Below are 20,357 nucleotides of genomic sequence, written 5' to 3' on the forward strand. Positions count from 1 at the left end.
GGACTGCTAACAGAAATCAAAAAGGTAAAATGTTCCACTATATGCACTGTAGTAATGGTAAAGAAAAATCTGCCCACTAAACTCAAGTGTTTTTAAATTATTAAATCACCTGAATCACATGTAAATATTTTATTGCCATGTGTTTTCAGAAACTTAAGAGGATGGACACTGCGAAGACAGCACTGCTACATCAAGAAAGGCAACTGGGGCTTTAAAAGATCATCATTGCCCTTGAGTCAAAAGGGGTACGTTCTTCCATTCGCAGAATCCTGTCGGAATCCTGACACCTCACATTATGGAGCACCAGTGCAATCATCTGGATACTGAGAGCTCGCATTATGGAGTGTCAGTGTTGTGTGCCTGAATACTGGTAGCTCGCTTTAAGGAGCATCAGTGTAAGGGTCACACTGTTGGTAGTCCATATAAACGGAGCATCAGTGTGAGGGTCACAATGTTGGTAGTCCATGTAAACGGAGCCTCAGTGTACTGAATTTAACATGTGAGCTGTTGTAGTTGGCTACAGCTAATTCTTTCACTGTTTGTGCTTTTTTTTTTTACCCGGCTTATGTAAACATTGCATTATTGCCATAATATTGAAATATCTGTTTTTGATATTTATATACTTTAATTACTGTACTGTCATTTATTTATTTAGCAATTGTTGTCTAACAGCACTCATCACTGAGGGTGGAAAGTTTGTACTACCGTGGGGGGGGGGGATTTTTCATATGATAAGCTGTCTTGATTGTTTATTATGATGAAAGCCATTTCTGTCGTTAGGAGTGCAGCAAAAGCAAGTGAGAAACTCTCAGTTTAGGAGTGTGTGATTGTATGTACTTCAAAGCACTTCAAATAAACTTTGACCTAACACAAACTGTTCTGCATTTTGACACTTCTTTCTGAGTTTTGCTGAATACAAACCGTTAAACAAAAACCTAGCAGGTTAAGTATTGTTCCATCCAATTCAACAGAGGACCAGTGTCATTTTGTACAGCCAAAGTGTGGACTAAAGTCATTCCTTTTCTGTTTTATAGCACAAAGTTCCAAAGAAAAATCAATATAAATAACTTGTTTATTTTATGCAAACTCAGTTTCATCCATCAAATATGCCTTCTGTATTTGCCAATACATTTTTTATCATCAACATGTTACATAGACTGTCATCATCAGAAAAACAAAAACAAGTCACACTTTTATTTTTCCCATGACAACAATGCAGGCAAGAAGTAAAACATTTCCAGTACAGCCTTAGGGACTGTAGAAATTGTTGTTGCAATAGTTTAACACTGAGCTTTGTGAGGTTAATTTGTACTCTACCTGATTTATCATTTGTACTGTATTTCAGATAAACTGGTGACTCCCATTAACACATTTTTTCCCCCTTTACCTGTTAACTTACTGTTCTCTGGTAGCACTTTTATGTCAGTATCTGAAATAGTTTAATATTGTTTCACTTGTGTTTTTCCAGTACATCACACATTTCAAAAGCTAGTGACAACATTACCACTTTACTAAAATATAACACTACAAATTAGATTATGCTTTATATTATAATTCTTTTCTTTGGTTGACCATTTTGCTTATTTCTTTTTTATTCATTCAATCTGGAGTGTGTATGTCACTCCATGCTAACTCAGTGGGAATTTGTGTCATTATGTAGCAGCCAACAGTGGACCCCTGTCATTCCATATGAACCAAGCGTGGACCCTTTTTTTCTGCGATGCGAATAATAAGTAAAATGCATCCCTGTAAATATAGATATAGGATGCAAGTACATTAAAATGACCTAAAACCCTGAGTTTTAATTTAAGTATTTTTCCCATAACAACAATGCAGTCAAGGAGTATAAAAATGTGTGTTGCAATAGTATACACAGTACACCCCACATTTTAAAACATTGCAACATTAATGGTGCTACTTCATTCGAAATGTTTGTGTGGGATTACTCGGCCCACTCCGGGAAACTACGGGAGGAGAGAATGTCGGTTTAACTCAGTCTTTATTCTGGTCGCCTCTCCTGGCAACCACACACATATGTCTTCGAGGGTCTCTCAACCCACCCACACATCCACACATGTCCGCCAGCTGCTCCAGTCTCAGGAAGCCAGCCTACTGCAAGAGAGCAGAACCAGGTTACCAGCATGCTCTTATTGATTGCCTGATTACCTGATTCTGCACAGCTGTCCGATCACCGGCTGAGCCACTCCTCCCTGTTGTCCAGCAGTTGGCGCCCTAACCATAGCCCGCCACCACAGTTTGTATTAAGTTTTGATGATTTTCTTTCTCATAGAATTATCAATTTTTGCTTATGGCCCACAGAATAACTTTTTGTGGCTCCGAGCCATCAGGCCGTGTCAAATTGTGAGTAGTTTAAGTATTTTTTCCCATGACAACAATGCAGTCAAGGATATAAAACACCAGTGGGGTGAAAAATGAATAGACTGTAGAAATGTGTGCTGCAGTAGTTTAACATAGGACTTAGTAAGATGAATCTATCCTATAGATGACTTTTCCTCGTATTTCAGACAAACTGATGAGTCCCCGCTCCTCCTATAAATATAGGAGGAGCATTTTTAATTGTTGTGCCAATACGTTAATATCAGTAATTTTTTATGCTGGAGTTTGTATGTCGCTCCATGCTAACTCAGTGAGAACTTGTGTCATTATATACCAGCCAACAGTGGACCCCTGTCATTCCATATAAACCAAGTGTGGACCCTTTTCTGTGTTGTAAATCACCAAAAAAATCCTTTAAATACAGATTGAGCACACAAGTTTATTGTAAAATTAAAACCCTGTGCTTAAAAAACTAGACAAGCAACAATAGCATGACCAATTTGTTTTTAGTGTATAATCAAAATTCAAAAGAAATGTTCTAATGCTGACCATTTTATTTCAATTTGGTTCAATTTTTCAAAAATTTTAAATTTCTATTACACCTAATACAGTGTTGAGCTTAAAACTTGCAACATCCATTAAAACTGTACCTTTATATCTTGTTTCAAAAAATAACATTATGTTTCAAGGTACTGTTTTGTTCATTAAGTAGCCTGTTTGATAGCCTCTCTACAGTCTGAAAGGCTGCAGGGGCTGCAAGTCGTTCACACTATGGAGGAGTGTAAAAAGCGACGTGTGTGAATGGGTCCCCTGCAGGGACACTGCTGAACATCGACTTTAACACACATACACATTCAGGTCCCCTCTTGGCTAAAGTTAAAAAAAATTCACCAGATGGTTTTTCACATGATTTTAATATGATTTAAAGCATGTCCAACAGGGGACCTAAACAATGCCCCCTGTTGGTTCCATGGTCCCCTGTTGGTGAATGTGTAATGACGCCGAAGTCCAATAGATACACAAGTGCACACAAACACACACACACACACACAAATACACACACAGAAGATAAGCATCCCCGCAGAACACAACGCAGAGTTTTTTTACTTTATTGTTGCAGAAGAAACCACCCCCACTTATCCTGGAACATAAATATTTTTTATAAAGATCAGCTCTCAGTGTGACTGATTAGAAAAGAGCAGAGAAGCAGAGTTTCTTGTTGACCAGCGGAGTAGTGCGCATTGATGCTGACAAGGGGCGCCAGACTGTGCCACCCTTATACAGTAAAGGCTAAAGATGTGAAGTCTGAACTGAATAAATGTCAGCACTAAACACTGTTTGAGACTTTAGATTTTTTAAATTGTTATAATAACTTGTTTTGTAAATTACAGCACACTTGTAATAACAATAACAGTCTGAAATACCCTTTTTTTGTAAATATGTTTTAATGTTTTTTTACAATTATTATCCCACAGAGATGAAAAATACAGAACATATGCATATCACTTCAAGCTACACATTTATCTCCAAAATGTAGAAGTGAATTGTTCAGCAGATACGTTGACACAGTGAGTTCACCATTCCCATCCCCTCCCATCCACACACCCACCCACCCATCTATAGGTTTATAGGATATAAAACACACTTGGGGAGTAAGAAAACAAAAATAGAGATAAAAGAGAATAACAAAACAGACGCAATCACAACAACAACAACAACAAAAATTATCAAACGATCAATCGTGTAGTTCCACCCTATTCATTGTCAAAGGGCTCCTGCAAGGAGTCATAAAAGTCAAGAAAGGGCCTCCATACTTTGAAAAAGGATTGAGAGGATCCTTTGAGTGTGTATTTGATTTTTTCTAGCTTTAAGAAATACATAACATCATTGACCCAGTGAGAAAAGGATGGAGGAGCTTGTTGTTTCCATCTGAAAAGGATCAAATGTCTCGCAACAACTACATAGGCTATAGCTGGTAAGACAGTCCGAGTTTCCACTGGTGTCAGACCAAAGAGGGCACAGATCGGATCAGGATCTAACTGGGTTCCAAACATCTCACTAAAAGCTTTAAAGATACTTACCCAAAAGGTGGAGAGGTTCGGACACCGCCAGAACATGTGCATTAGGTCTGCTGGCTGACCTCTACATCGGGGACATAATGGGTCAGTATTCGGATAGATCTTTGCCAGCCTGGCCTTAGTAAAGTGAGCTCTATGTTGAAATACTTTTTACAAGCAAAAATAATGAGGCTAGTGAAGATGAACACCTCTAGTTATGCAGTGGTAAAAAAAATCATGAATAGAAATTAAATTATTTGATGCATCAAGATGCATTGATAATTGTTTAATCATTGAATTGTAGCCCTCTGAATCAGAATCAAATCGAATCGGGAGGTGCCTAGAGTTTCTCACCCCTACTCTCTTCATGTGGAGTTAATTTTGTGAATAGCCTCATGGAGCATTATTACTACTAGCTGCTGTTTCTATCTGGAATATGTCTCATAGTTACCACAGTTGTCTGTCAATGGCTGTGTGTGGAAAAAAGGTGAGTAATGCATCAATGTGTGTCACATTCAAAATTAAAACCCTGGATTTTAGTAAATGTTACATCTTTCCTAAGAGATCTATGTTTGCAGGGTGCTTAAAATATGTTTTAAAAGAGATTGACAGAATCGGAAAATCAAATTTATATTAATGCCATCTGTATTTTACAATGGTCGTTCATCAATCAGTCTATTAATTTTATTTCAAGGCTACCCTGTCCCTTGGACTGTTTCCAGTGTAGCTCATATAAATTAGAACTTTTATCCAATCAGATTTCCACTCATGCTGTTTCCGGGGGAAGAAAATCTACCCTGAGGCCCTCAGAATTTCGAATGAATCCCCTCTGCTGTTGAGACAAATGGGGATAATAATGTGAATTGTCATATTCTTTAACCAATCAGATTTCAGGTTTGCCATGTTGGGCATATTTGTTTGACATGTCAGGGCCACATTTTATGTGTGGCATGATCACTCCTCCCTCCTCGACCCTCAGCAGTTTTAGAAATACTAAAATCCTTGATGTGGCCTTCTCTGACTTAATGCCCCAAAACTCTCTTCGACCTGCCCAGGCTTAAATTGACCTGACTGTTATGCATGCCATGAATGATTTTGAAGGAACAAGCTCTGCTCCTCATTTTCCTTAAGCAGAAAGTGGGTGCATGCCTCAACTTTTCACATTGGCATTTTTAACGATGACCATCTGTCATGACCTGGCTCAATAGCCATGACATGAAAGCCAAAAAAAGTAATTTATTTAAATAAAATGATCAGACAATAAACATAACCCAAACAAGGGGGGTAATGAGGTGTGTTCATCATTGTAATCAGTAGTGAGTGAGTGAGTGTGGATGCATGGATGAAGCGTGAGTGTGGTGTGGGGATGATGTTGGATGCAAAAGAACAAAGCAACAATGAGGCTGTTATAGTGTCTACTTGTTGAATTTATCTATCAATGTATATGTTTGTTTGTGGATTATTCACAAACTTCAGTAACTTCTGTGATTTTTAGTGTGAAGAAGCTGATTCAACCAGTAACAGGCATCCTCACACATGCAGTCAAGATTTTTACAGAAATCTCATCGGCAAAGAATGTTGCTCAGCACTGGCAATCTTTATAGAAATTACTGACTGTATGTTTTTAGACAAAGCAATATATCCCTCATCTATTTGGAGGGCAAGATCTCCTGACACAGGTCTCTCGGGAAGCAGTGGAGGCATGATGACAATGAACAGAGAGGACCTAGTCCTTGCAATGGAACTGTATACAGCTTGTGTTGCCTTATAATGGAAGATCCAATTTTTCAATTCAATTCAATTTTATTTGTATAGCTCCAAATCATAATATACATTATCTCAAGTCACTTTACATAGAAGGTCAAGACCTTACAATCCTATTAATATAGAGAAACCCAACCATTCCCACAATGAGCAGCACTTTGGTGACTGTGGAGAAGAAAAACTCCCTTATTAACAGAGAGAAACCTCTAGAACCAGATTCAATGTGGGCGGTCACCTGCCTCGATCGGTTAGGGTGCGCAAAGAAAAAGGGGAATGAGAGGAGGTATGGGTGGAAAAGAGGGGAGAGAAGAGAGAGTGATAGTGGGGAGGGGGAGGAGGGGGAGAGAGAGGCGAGAAAGAACGGGAACACAGTGTAAAGACTGTTAATTATTATTGATAACAGGCACAATTCATATAACAATTAATTACTGAAATATTGTAATTAATAATAGTAATTATGGTAAAAGTTGTTTGGTTCGGGGTCAGAGATATCTGAAATGAGAGAGAATAAGAGAGACAGAGACTATGGGAGCACAAAGTGAAATAGTAATTGACATGTATTAAAATAAATAAATGAGTGTGTGGGGGAGCAGAGAGACAGAAAGAAATGTAGAGGTGCTCAGTGCATGATGGGAGTCCCCCCAGCAGTCTAGACCTATAGCAGCATAACTAAGGGATGGTTCACTACAGCATACCCCCACTGTCCTACTTAGGCTGGGCAGCCATCCAGCCTAACCTACTCCCCCCAATCTGAATGGGAGAGTAAGTAAGCCACAACCATCTGCGCCCCTGGCCTATGGATCACCTTGAATTTAAAGGGTGTAAGGCCAAATAACAAGTAATCTGCGCATTGGTATCTTTCATGCAGTGGAGCTGCTGGAGCGGAGCATGGTCCGAACATAGGGTAAATGGGCGTCCCAGGAGGTAATAATGAAAAGTGTTGACCGCCCAACGGATTGCCAGGCACTCCTTTTCCACCGTGCTGTACTTGGCCTAACGAGTTCTGGCTGATGTACAGTACAAGGCAGTCGACGCCCCTTACCTGCTGGGACACTTATTACTGGTAATGATTCCAAACAATCATTGATAATAATTATTTACCAATTATAGGAAAACACATGTATATTTTAACATGTAACTTGAATTATTTCACTGTTAATCTTATCAATTATTCAAAGCCCCTCTCCGACCTACCACCACCTTGACAGCGCCACTGCATTGAGGAGCATCACTCTGCACCAGTAAACAAGAGACTCTGCTACTCTGCTCTTTTCCAATTACGAACACAGCCTTTTTTTTCATGTGTCTAAATACATGTCTCATAAACTCTTAAGCAAATCAAACGAACATAAAGTAAACTTCAGTCCTGTTCATGTGTTTACTGTCAAAGTGTGTGACGGCAGGTCAGTGGTGGAGTGAGGAGGAAGGACATGTGGCATGGTTCTGTGCAAGGATATGTAATGTGTGTCTGCCTATGGTGTCTGCGCTGATCATCGTTAGCAATAAATCTCAGTGGTGACTATTATAGAACATCTCAGGCAACACATTGGCTACACCTGCTATACAGTCTACATTCAGTGTCCTGTAGAGTACTTTACATAAAGACGTTTATACATCATGTGTATTTTCTATATGACAACTTTTGGTGGAAAAAGACAAAAAATAGTCAAAGTACTTGGTACAATGCTTTTATTAGTCATAACAAAATTACAATATAAGAGATGAACATATACTGTCACTTCCTTCTCTTCACTGCAATCAGTCACCACATTGCCTCCAGTCACTTGACCCTTCATAGACTAGAGTGGAGGCCTCAGAAGTCAGGTTGACTGATGTTATGTGGGACTAGATGAGTTCCTGGCATTATAAAGCCAGGGAGGTCATGGGAGTCAGAGACAGCTCTAACAGGATACAGCCTTTTAGCAAAGATCCCAAGTGAATCCCCTTGCTGCTCAAGGGTTTGCTGCTCAGAATTTTCTGCAAACATTTATTTGAGGTACTGCAGTATAAAGGTAATAACTGTTTGTCAACTTTTTAGATGAGAGATTACTTACTACCTAAATGACCCTTGCCAACTGTTTGATTAATCAAATAACATATTGAAAGATAACATCATTTGCATTGAAGCTGCAGTACATTACATGTATTTAATTAATTTGGACACCAATTGCTTGAGCAACTCTATACATTTTTTTATTTTTACCTTAATATAGTTGCTTCACCATAATTCTGATGGTACACTGACTTGGAATAGAAACAATGGAGCTACTGTAATTCACATTCCTCACCCCAAATGCCTGTTCTTATGTAATGTAACTTTGGTGAGCAGGTACGATCTCCTGTGAGCAGTGTATAACTGACAGATAGTGACAGCTTAAATTACCAGAACCTGGCCCAGAAGGTTCAATAGTAATGCCAAACAGTATTTAAAAAGACTTTGAAGTCATTAAAACCCAGTCAGGAAAGTTTAAAAACATTAAGCATTCTAAATAGTGTGGTGTATTTGTTACAGTGGCAGGGCTTCTGGGATCATGCAGAATGTCCAAACATTTAGCTGTGTTTCAGTTCAGTGAGTGGGAGTACACAGTCAGAGTTCTGATCAAGAGATTGACAGGCTGTTTTATGAAAACCACTTAATGGACACAAAGTGATTAAAAGAGATGCTGATGCTATGCTACGAAGGGCGCTGTAGCTCAGTAAACATTAAAGTGGTCCTTTAACTGCATACTTTTTGAAGTCTAACAGTTAAACAGTTGTGTTGTTACAAAACATGCAAAAGGGTATTTCATAAGTACTGCTAATTATTTGCATTTCAAATTATGAACAAAAACAAACCTAAATATCAAATCTTATCAAATATACTGAATTTAAAAGTGTCTTTTCAAAATGTGCAGTTAAAACCATCTATTTCATAGACAACAAAATATATTCCTATTCTAAATTAAGAGCTCTAATTGGTTAGAGAGAGTGTGTGATTGACAAATAGGATTTGAAAAGGTACAGAAAAGAGCAATAAGGTGCATCTGGGATATTAGGGCATATCATGTAAACATGCAGTGTCCAAAGACTGTTGAACCTATGACTTAGTCTGTAAATTAAACTTATAATTTGAACTACCTAAAGGAAGAAACCTATTTCGGGAATGTTGTGGAATTAGTGTGAGGGAGGGTGAGGTTGGGATGGCCATTTTTAGCCCTCCATTGCCGCGAGACATGGCTATGCTAGTGAGCTGTGGATGATACTGCAAATGGACTCCAACCCCTCTCCTTCCAGGAAGGTGCGGTGGTCTCCCTCAATGATGTGGACTGATACTTTGCCATCACATACCTGAATCAAGATAAAAACAGAACTTATTTAGCATTAAATAAAGAAATAATTGAATATATTTATTTGTCACCTATACAAGTTCATATATTCAGTGACTGCATTTATATAGCGCCTTTCTAGCCTTAACAACTCTTAGTAGAGGTATGAACAAACACATTCTTTTAACAGTGTAAACACAAATGTGTCTTGGATGACCACTGACTCAGTGAGTGATATCATCACTTACCCACTACAGTATTTTTTGTCTCTATTTCTCAGAAGTGTAGTGTTTCCTGTCACTGTTATGCCTAATGACACAGTTTTACTTACCAGTTACCCCTGACAACACCTTCCTGAAGAAAACAACAACTCTATAACTGCTAGATGAAATCAAATGCTGGATGTCAAAGAATTCCCTTTAACTCAATGAAAACAAAACAAAAATTATTAAATTTGGCCCTCCTACCTCTGTTTCTATCCTTTCTTGTCCAACTATCGATAATTTAAATCTAAATTAATATCCTGTCTTTTTAATCTTGCTTTTAATTGATTTTTTGATTTAGCCAATGAGTCAAATGAGGGCAATACAAATTAGTTTGATTGATTGATCTGCAAGGCAGCAGAAGCTAGAGTAGTCCATTGATAGGGTGAGGATCATTCATAATCCCACTATCTTTAGTTTTCTTCTCAAGCTTTTACCAGCATTAAGTCTAGTATCCACACACAAGTTCCTCTTCAGCACCACATGTGCACAGCAAGCATCAGAAGCCAACATTTTTGGGGTTCAGTTAGGAGGGCCCCTTAGCAGAATTTTTCCTAGGGCCCCATGGAGGTCTGAACCGACTCTGTGTAAACAAAGCAACTTGGACTCACAGGGGACTAGTGCTGGCGATTCATAGTAAATAAAGAGTTTCGCAGCAGATAATGCGTTATTTAGAGGCTGTATTGTGGATGCCCCAATCACTTGCGTTATATGGATATACGCCGATCGCGTGTGGATCAAAAAGCGTCCGAAGGACTCCAAGTTACTCCAAACCTTTATGGTTGAGTAGATCTACATACCATATGCTGGAAATAAGGACCAGGTTGAAAAAAAACTAACTTCTCCTTTAACTATCCAATAGGATACAAACACCTACATGCAAAATAGAATGACAGCAATTCTAGCCATTCATGGATGAATAGGTAACACAGGTAGAGGAAGATATATGGGGATGCTGTGGAAGACATCTTCAGACTCGGGGGTGCCAATTGCTCATGTTGCTCTGTGAGCCTTTGTATATTGTTACACCTTCTGGTCTCCTTGATGCATCATGTCTACATTAAAATCTTCTGCATAAGACATCAGCTGCTGCCTGAGTTCTCTTTTTCACCAGCTTCTAGAAAACTTCCATAACTAGTATTTTGCGTCTTCGGCAGCTCAGGCCTCTAGCAGAGTGGCCACAGGCTATGGTTCTGGTTTGGACATCGACATACTGTCAATCCTCCCCAACAGCTAGCTGCAAGGATCTGTAGGAGTGCAGTTTGGCAGTGGGGCAGGTCACAGGCTATGATAGTGAAAATCAGCTTCCAGGATAGACAAGAGAGAGTTGCATTGAGCCAGTAGACTGCGCCATCCACGGGGAGGTTGCCCAAGACAGAGTCGCCAGCGGGGGGAATATGAGTAGCCAGGATTAAAAGAAAACATTGGTGGCACGTTGTGGAGTCAGTGTTGTTTGAGGAGGAGATGACCATGGAGGACAACCACATTGAAAAACATTTTTTAAAATCTCGTCTCACTGATGCTACGAGAAGTAGAAAGTGTCCGACTTGACGTCTGTGTTTTTTTACTCCCCCTCTACAGCTGCTGGCAGATCAAATCAGCAGGTCAAGTCAGACAAAGTTAGTTTGACTTGGACTTTTTCATTGCAGATTAAAAGGATGATTAGGAAATCCTTGTTTTTGAACAAAGTTGACTGAGAACTTTCTTTCAGCTGAAAATTTAAACTGTAGTGTGAAGTGACAGATGCAGACAGATGCCAGTGGTTACATATTAAGTAAATTGTCTGTATTTATGTAGCATTTTTCTTGTCTTGATGACCACTCAAAGCAATTTACAGTACAGTTATTACATTCACACACATTCATACAGTGCATACACATCTAATATATTTATTTTTAAATCCGAGGTAAGAGGTGGATATTATTCCTGTGTTGGAAATTTTTCCAGTACAAAATGGGGGTTTGGCTTTTAACACCTTACATTTATGACTATACGGAGCACAAAACATATCTGAATTCTTAGAATAAAAACATATCAGCCAGTTAGAGCAGAGTTGTAATGTCACAGAGGCGCCCCCAAGGTGGAGGAGAGCAACTGCACACTGACTGTAGCTGGCTCACTCCCACAATGTTTTAAGGTCATGTGACAGGGTGCTTGCACCATTTAAAAAAAATCTGATTGAATGCTTTTGACATTTTTAAGACCCTAATAAATGTAATTTAAGACCCTAAAAATGTCAAAACTGAGAATCTATTTAATACCTATTAATAAACTTAATAAGATATCAGAATAATAACATTGAGTGAGGGTAACTCTTTACTATTTACTGTTTTCTTCCATGTTTAATAGTTAAACATCTGTTTATTTAGTTTTTCATTTTGTTAAATATAAGATTATGCCTTTAGAATAATAATAACAATAATAAACAATTGTCAGTGTGTGAATCATTTAGCATTGACAATGGTCAATAGTGTTGGCAGCAATACTAATATTTGGGGGGCCCTAAAATCAAATTTTGCTTAGAGCCCCATATCGACTCTTCTCTAGAGAGCAATATTAGAGCTGCAGAATTTAGCAGACTGCAACTGTTGTGAATACATTGACTGCAGAATCTTCTTGTGCGTTGTTCATATATGAAAGTTAAACTCCGGATAAAGTCCAAACCCTATTGTGCGAACATTCTCCAGAGTTAATGTCTTAAAAAAGGGCTTATGTGATTTGGCAGCAACAGTATGTGATTCTTTTAAAATGACAGCATAATGCAGACCTTCTTTCATCCACAACCTTACTATATGTGTGTATCAGTAGGGTATTGCTTATCAAGCCTATGTAGAGTGACTCTCAACAATGCAACAATGATGAGAAAACTAATCAAATCTTTTTCCTTTTAGAAAAAAACTAAGAAAATGAAGAAAACATGACAGTTAACTTCAAAATCTTACCTTCAGCAGAAGTATATTTTCAAAAAAAGTATTTTTTTCCCTTTGCTCCCTGAATATTTCATGATCTCTAACAGATTAATTCAGGTTTAAATAGTTGTGTGCTAGTGCATGTTACCTCACTAAGGTTGTAGTCAGCTCCCAGGTTTTGTTCGTATTCACTGCTGGTTTTGGCACGGAGTAGTGTCACATTGCCATGGTATTTTGTCGCGGGCACATAACCATCAGCAGCCTTTAGTTTGTAGTAGAAGGTAGTAGCGGCAAAGTGCAGTGAGTCTCGGCTGATGTTCTTGTGGCTGGAGAGGATTAGGTCCACTGCCTTGTTGACACGGGCCTCCAGGTCTGACAGTGGGAGAAGAGTCTCCAGAAGCTGCAGAATAAGAGGGAGAATTCAGACACAATTTGGATGAAGAACTCTGCAGAAATTAACTTGTTGAGGCAATATAGAGAAATAGATCCAACTGATGATTTAAGGACAGACGTACATAGGTTACACATGATGTTGTAGACATGAAAATGTCTTAGATGTCTCCCAAAACACAGTCTATTATCTACATTGTATTCTGTTCTGAATTTTATTACAAAATGTCCTTATAAAAACACATAACAGTAAATATATCTTACAGACACATACAATATGACAACCAAACAATAACACATCCACCCCCCAACCAAAAAACAAATAAAGGCTACAAATGAAACTACAATAAATAAAAAGATGAGGATCACACTTAAATATACCAATATTGACAAAAATATCTTGTATGCAATCATTGTATCAGATACTAGAGCATCTCCTTTTGCTTCCATTACATGGGTTAAGTCTTCTCTAGATAACATATGAAGGGAAACCAGATGTTTTGTGATTACTTGCCCCTGATAGTATATGTGAGTTTTTCTAAAAGCAGAGAAAATTCAGAAAGCCATTAACCTAGACTTGGCCTACCCATCTTTTTCTTCATGGTACATTCAAGGTTTTTGATTGTTTTGGCCAACAGCACAGCCATTTCTAAAAATATTTATTGTCTCATTTTAATGTTGTTATTGGTTGGGTATAAGCCAAATAAGAAGAGCTTTGGTTCTAATGTATTATTATGATAATTATGGAAGTTATCTGGGGTCAAATATGTTTATATTTGACCATTTTTTTCTGCAGTGTTTATTGGCATGTGGTCTCCCTACACAATGTGGCATCCTCCACTGTACAATCATCAGTGTACAATTCAAACAACTAAATATGTCAAACAATCAAAACGCCTTAATTGAGAAGTTTTTATAGTTCTTTATTGGATTTTTTTCTTTCTTTTGGGTTCAATAGAATAATTAACCTGTTGTCCTATGTCTAACCTCCTCATCTGATCTTACTGCAATAGCTAATGGCTCAATTTGTATAATAAATAACAATGGGGGTAGAGGATATCCTTGCCTACATCCTAGATTTATCTCGACAGAGTTGTAGATACTACTATTTTGTAGTTTGGTATAGAGGAGTCTTACCTACTTTTATTATCTTGTATTCTGGCCCAAAACCTGCCAGAATTTCAAATTGATACTACCATTGGACTCTGTCAAAGGCTTTTTGTCTAGCTTTTTAACTAGCTAGGCATTATGATCTTCTGGACCTTTGCTTGAGGACATTTTCTCTATATGGATCTCTCCAAATTTCAATAAAATACCCCTTAAATACACAGTATTACACACCGCCACTAGGAAAGCACAGAGGAATAATGAAAATCTTTGGTGAGCAACTATGTGTGTGCACCTCCATCACAGACAGCATACCTTGTTGTACTCAATGCCAGTGAACTGCTGGATAAAGGCACACAAAGCTTCAGTTTCAGCTTCAGACTCGTTCCCAGGTGTCAGCTTGGCTCTGTAGCTCTGGAAACAAAATACTGATTTAACTTGCTATAATCAATGTAGTTATTTCAATCTTCATTTTTTCCCCCTAAAAAAAATATTCACCTATTAATTTATGCTGAGTGCATTCTTTGATTTATTGATGATCCCATTTAGGTTAGTCTCTAACAACCCTCTAATACAACAAAATGTGTAAAATGTTTTTTTCTCGGGTACATGGTTACATGTCATTACACCAGGTCATATTGTGGAATCTGTGATTATTTTGTATATGTGAATGTGTTTTATCTAACCTGTGTGTACGCTGCCACATAGGAGTGTGATCCATCAAGCAGAAAGAGGTACTCTACAGACTGATTCTGGGTCTGCAGCTGAGAACACATTTCAAATGCCACACAGGCACCAAAGGAGTAGCCAGCAATTCGATAAGGCCCTTCTGGCTGAACGTGTCTGATACAGGTGACATAGTAGGCTGCCAGGGATTGGATGTTGTCCAGAGGCGCGTCTTGGAGAGAGGGGATAAACTAAGATGAGCTTAGTTGTACACTGTAGAATCAGTATAATGTAAAATCACACACATCATATACATATTTTCATATCTGTGTAAACTTTACCTTTTGTGCACTGTAAGCCACAGCAAGGCATGCTGAGCTTGGAGGCAAGTGTCTTAAAGGCGGCAATGGTGCCCTCAATCGGATGGACCAGGAACAGTGGTCTCTCTTGGCTCTGAATGTTGTTGAGTGGTGTCACTGTGGGACTATTGGGGTTTACTAATAGCTGGGTCCAATCAGGCTCCAACGAAAGGTTAACGCCATCTCTCTTAGCATGATGAGATTCTGGATAGTTGGAGGAAGGAAAGACAGCTTGTATTCCCAGGGTGAGAGAAACACATGATTTTAAAAGCAACATGCTATAACAGAAAAATAGTGGGAAAAGCACAAGAACACATTCATTCTTCATCTGTATGTGTCAGACAATAGTGAATGCAGTCTAAAATACAACACAGGCAGAATATTTCAAAATAGACACATTACAATATCCTTCTGGCCAGTGTGGATATTGGCCAGCAGTGTTTAAGGTTCAGTGTGTAGAATGTAGTGACATCTAGTGGTGAAGTGTCATGTTGCAGCTGACTACCCCTCACCTCACCCTCCCCTTCTAAACTGGAAGGAGAACCTGTGGTAGCCTTCAGATATCATAAAAACTCCAAAGGTGTTTAGTTTGTCCAGTCTGTCAATTTTCTGCCAATAGATCCATTTCACCTAAATCGTACACACTGAACCTTTAAATTATATTATGATGTAGGATATCAGTGTATATATATATATGACTTATTAGCACATATAATGTATGCTATAGTATTAACAAAATATTGCTAATAACTCTACAAAAATTTTGGTGATACATTTAACAGTAATTGAGTTTACGAGTTATCAGTTTGATTTGATTTCTTTTGAAACATTGTCGGTAGGCCTAGAATGATAGATATTAATATTAAAATGGAAACAGAAGATATAACACTTTATAACTCTGTTAAAATGCGTGATGAGAACAGCACATAATAATACCATTTGATCCGCCTGGCTTGCAATTGGCCAGTTCTTGCAGCTTGTTGATAGTGAGTTGGCGGATCTCTCTCATGGTCATGACAATGTCGTAGTCACGCTCCAGGGTCTGACGGACCTCCACACCCATCAAGGAGTCCAGTCCTAGGTCAGCCAATGACGCATCAGCGTTCAGGCTCTTCACATCCCGAACACCTGGGAATAAAGAGCGCATTGAAAGATCCAGGAGATTGACATGATCACATTTAGCTAAAGAAATTTTAAAAAATAGATAAGAACAACATGTCTATCCTGAGTAAGTCAAAGCGTAATGTAAAATACATTTAGGGCAGTGTTTATGCCATCTTAGGGCCAGATAAAAACAAAATAAAATAAATAAACTAACAATTTAATTAAATTTAATAATTTGCAGTGGTGGGTAGAGTAAACAGAAACACTACTGAAGTAAAAGTATTGTTACTTTATAATTAAATGACTCAAGTAGAAGTAAAAGTACTCTAAATAAAAACTTGAGTTACAGTAATAAAGTATCTCATAAAAAAACTAGTAGTAGTAGAGAGTAACTTAATTAAAATGCATTGTGTTCCAAAAGGATATTAAGAGGTAATAACAATGTAATGTACATATTGATTGTAATTAATAAAGTGACTTGGAAAATGCCAAAATACATACTGTTAAGCACTGTTTGCTTTCAAATATCAAGAAAAATATGTCACTGAATCCTCTAAGGAAAGGTTTGGATGCAGCCTGCATGTGCGCACAATGCACATGCGTTCAGTTCCCACAAAAAAAACATGAATTTAACTTAGGAAGCTGCGGAAAAATCATAGTCAGAAAACTAGCAAGACGTGTGTGGCCCAAAGTAGGTATTTACTATTATCTCCTGTCTGACTCCTTGTTTTTTACTTCAGGAAGCCACTAAATGCATATTTTGTTGCTTGAATACACAATGAACATAATGGTGTGTAACAACTAGGAATATTGTCTAATTTATGATAGATTTATATCATAAATCAGCATTATAACATTAATTGTGTCAGAAACAGAGGGTGTCACACTTTGTTAAAGCCCTATTAAACCAATTGTGATTTGTGAATATGGGCTAAACAAATACATTTTGATTTATTGATTGACTTTAAATCCAATCATCCAATCACATTGCAAAGGCACAACGTGGGTCAATATAGTGTCAGCATTTATAACAGATGACAAGCTTGATTACACCTTGTTTGAAAAAACATGTTGTTCAACGTGTGTTTTGGTGGGAATGATTTTGTATAGCTTGGCTCTTACCCAGAATGTGAGCTACAGCATCCACCAAGTCTCTCTGGCTTCCTGCCTCAGTCTTTATCACTATCCTCTCTGCAAGAACAAAACTAGACATCACTGGCCGCTGCTGGCACAGAAAGCGGTCAAGCACCTCCATGCAGGATGTGATGCGCTGTGGTAGGGTGCCACCAATAACTGTATCATTGCCACCCATCATCTCCAGCACCACGCCTACATCACCAATGGCACCCCATTGGACTGCCAGTCCAGGTAGGCCATCGTAACGACGCTTTTCGCATACACGTTCCATGGCTGAGTTGGCATAACCGTAGTTACTTTGCCCAGCATTGCCACGCCCGCAGCTGACTGAGGAGAAGGCCACAAAGTACTTGAGGTCTGGACACAACTTTCTCGTCACTCTAGAGAGAAAATGAAATGAATGCATCAAGATCAAGAGAGAAGTAAATAGGAGTGCTTAAATGATCCCTAATTTGAATAGAAGGTTAATAAAGACTGTCCCTTACTTGTCCAAGTTTATGGTGCCATCATATTTTGGTTTGTTGACATCAAGGAAGATCTGAGGAGTCAGATTCTCCAGCATGCCATCTTTCAGTACCTGATAATGACATGTCAATCATGTTAATGGAGTTTAAGTGAAAGTGAAATCAATGAGAAGCAGTTTTTGAGCATTAATACCATAATTTGAGATGTGTATCAACTGTGAGTATGGATGACAACAGTACTGATGTTAAATAATCCACAAGTATAAAAAAGCTTACCTTAACATAATAAATAATTGTGTAAAGGTTTATTTCTATCATGTCAACAACAAACTATAGGCACACACACACACACAACCAAAACACAGATAAAAACAATACCCTGATTTCTACTTCAACTCAACACCAATTTTGATTGGGTATGAAAGAAATTCTCAGATAACTAAAGCTGTAAACTGTGCAAAGAAACCTCTCACTTGGTACATTATAAAATATATTAAGGTAGGCCTGTCATGATAACAAATTTAGATGGAATATATACTGTACCAGAGATTGTTGCAATAATGATTTTATTGTCATCATTTTGAAACCATCTCATACCACTAATATATGATAATATATTTCATAATCTATTATAATTTAGATGAGCTTTTGGGTCTGTATTGTATTATAGTATTGCAGCATTTCCTCTAAGATTGTGTGTGTCTGTGTGTGTATGTGCACTTGAGTGTGTGTCTGCATTTACACACAAACTGATGATCACATTTATTTAGTAATCAATCAATAATGTTGGCTCATGAATCCAGATTATTTCAGTCACCTTACCAATGATGTATTGGCTGTGAGCGTCTGGTGTTGTTTGTGGCAAGTGCGCGCAAAATTTTGTTTTTTCAATGTGTTTAAAAGCATGTCTCATTAATCAAACAAACACAAAGTATACTAATGTGAGCGCATGTCAGCAGGAGTGAGGAGGGAGCACACCCAGACAAGAGACTCGCTACAAACCAACTGATGCTTTTGCTCTGATCCTGAATCAGCGCCTTTCAGCAGCGCTAATAATTTTGCAGCAGTGGGATGTAATGGATTTTTTTTTTTTAGATAAAATATGATATATTAGAGCTTCCTGCAGTGACATAAAGTGTCAAACATATCATATTACACATCATTCGTTTTATCTCTGGTTTACATTTTTTCGTAAATTTCTGTTTTCTGTTCAATCTTAATTTTCTACTTCTACTACTACTTTTCTATTTAGCAGTGATTTACAATTACATTTTTAGTGTTGGATTAGAATGTTACTGGTAACCTAAAAAGTGGGCATGATTTTTAAGCAACATAATGTATTTTTGCACTTTGCAACTCACAACTGAAAGGTATTTCCAGATGATTGGAGCTGTTAATGCAAGAGGGAAGAAACAAGCAATGTAATCCTTCCAGCCTATAGATGATGGTAAAAACTTGTTTTATTTGGGCAAATCTAATATGTCCTTGTGCTGCAGATCATCAGTGTGTTTGTGTGCGAGAGAAAGAAGATAGAGAGAGAGAGATAAAAAGAGAGTGACTGACTGTTCAAAGCGCTAAATTAGGGAAATGGTACAAAACATTAAGTTAGAGACATTGTGTTGTGTAAAAAATGGGTATCATTATGAAACTCTATAGCAGTAGCCTATATACAACATGGGTTTAGGGTATGCATCGACCGCCAATACTTTTCATTATTTTTGTTATATAAGGTTTTTATCTGCAGAGTCAAAACAAATTATATAATAAAAAATCAAAAAAAAAATTTGGAACTGTTGATAAACCCTATCTAAAAAATGTTAAAGAAGGTAAATAAATCATGGGATTTGCCCCCTAATCCAGATCAACATAAAAAATTGATAAGTTCTTCCTTGGATCATGCCTCACTCCTCACAAAATATAATGGCTAAGTAGTTTTTTGCATAATGCTGCAAACAAACAAACACAAATGAAAACATAGCCTCGTTGGCAAAGGTGAACATGAATTATTCCTCCAAAATGTATGTGTGTTACCATTGCTAGGTGAAAGATACCGCCCACTGGACCCAGTGCACTGGCCTCAGCGATGAGTTTCTCTGTTCCCTCCTGCGTGCTGACATCACTTGTTGACACCAGCACCTCCACATCTTGACTCTGCCATTCACGCACTCGCTTTGCCTGGTATCCTATAAACAGTTATAAAGTAAACTGTGAGGAAAAACTTGTTCAAGCAGCACATGGTACACCAATCTGTATCATTGATGATTCCAGAGCAAAGCTTCAGGTTTGCTTTATGTACAGTTCAACTACAGGGCTATATACTGCAACATATGCCATTATTTTATGAGAGTGTTAAAAAAAATTTGAATTTCACAAGGTTGCATTTGTGAACCTTTTTTTTCTTCTCTGGCTTGCTCATCTCTGGCTCTCTCCCTTTCATTAGCTGTTCATATGTACAGTGCACAGATGATTAAATGCACCAATCGATCAAATCTGAT

At 38.0% G+C, this 20,357-nt stretch overlaps 1 protein-coding gene across 1 annotated transcript in view; it reads right to left on the bottom strand.

Moving 5' to 3' along the window:
- Window positions 1-7,830: 7,830 nt before the first annotated feature.
- The window catches only part of fasn (fatty acid synthase), a 61,204-nt gene continuing 48,677 nt past the window's right edge, over window positions 7,831-20,357 (bottom strand). The window contains exons 34-42 of the mRNA XM_069517022.1: window positions 19,894-20,045; window positions 17,884-17,975; window positions 17,384-17,778; window positions 16,094-16,285; window positions 15,140-15,361; window positions 14,819-15,030; window positions 14,448-14,546; window positions 12,784-13,035; window positions 7,831-9,485 (exon numbers count right to left, since the gene is read on the bottom strand). Of these exons, the coding sequence (XP_069373123.1) occupies window positions 9,375-9,485; window positions 12,784-13,035; window positions 14,448-14,546; window positions 14,819-15,030; window positions 15,140-15,361; window positions 16,094-16,285; window positions 17,384-17,778; window positions 17,884-17,975; window positions 19,894-20,045 (1,727 nt within the window). The 3' untranslated portion in view covers window positions 7,831-9,374. The remainder of the gene's footprint in view (window positions 9,486-12,783; window positions 13,036-14,447; window positions 14,547-14,818; window positions 15,031-15,139; window positions 15,362-16,093; window positions 16,286-17,383; window positions 17,779-17,883; window positions 17,976-19,893; window positions 20,046-20,357) is intronic.

This window comes from Paralichthys olivaceus, chromosome 21 (genome assembly GCF_024713975.1).
Source record: "Paralichthys olivaceus isolate ysfri-2021 chromosome 21, ASM2471397v2, whole genome shotgun sequence".
Taxonomy (NCBI): Eukaryota; Metazoa; Chordata; class Actinopteri; order Pleuronectiformes; family Paralichthyidae; genus Paralichthys; species Paralichthys olivaceus.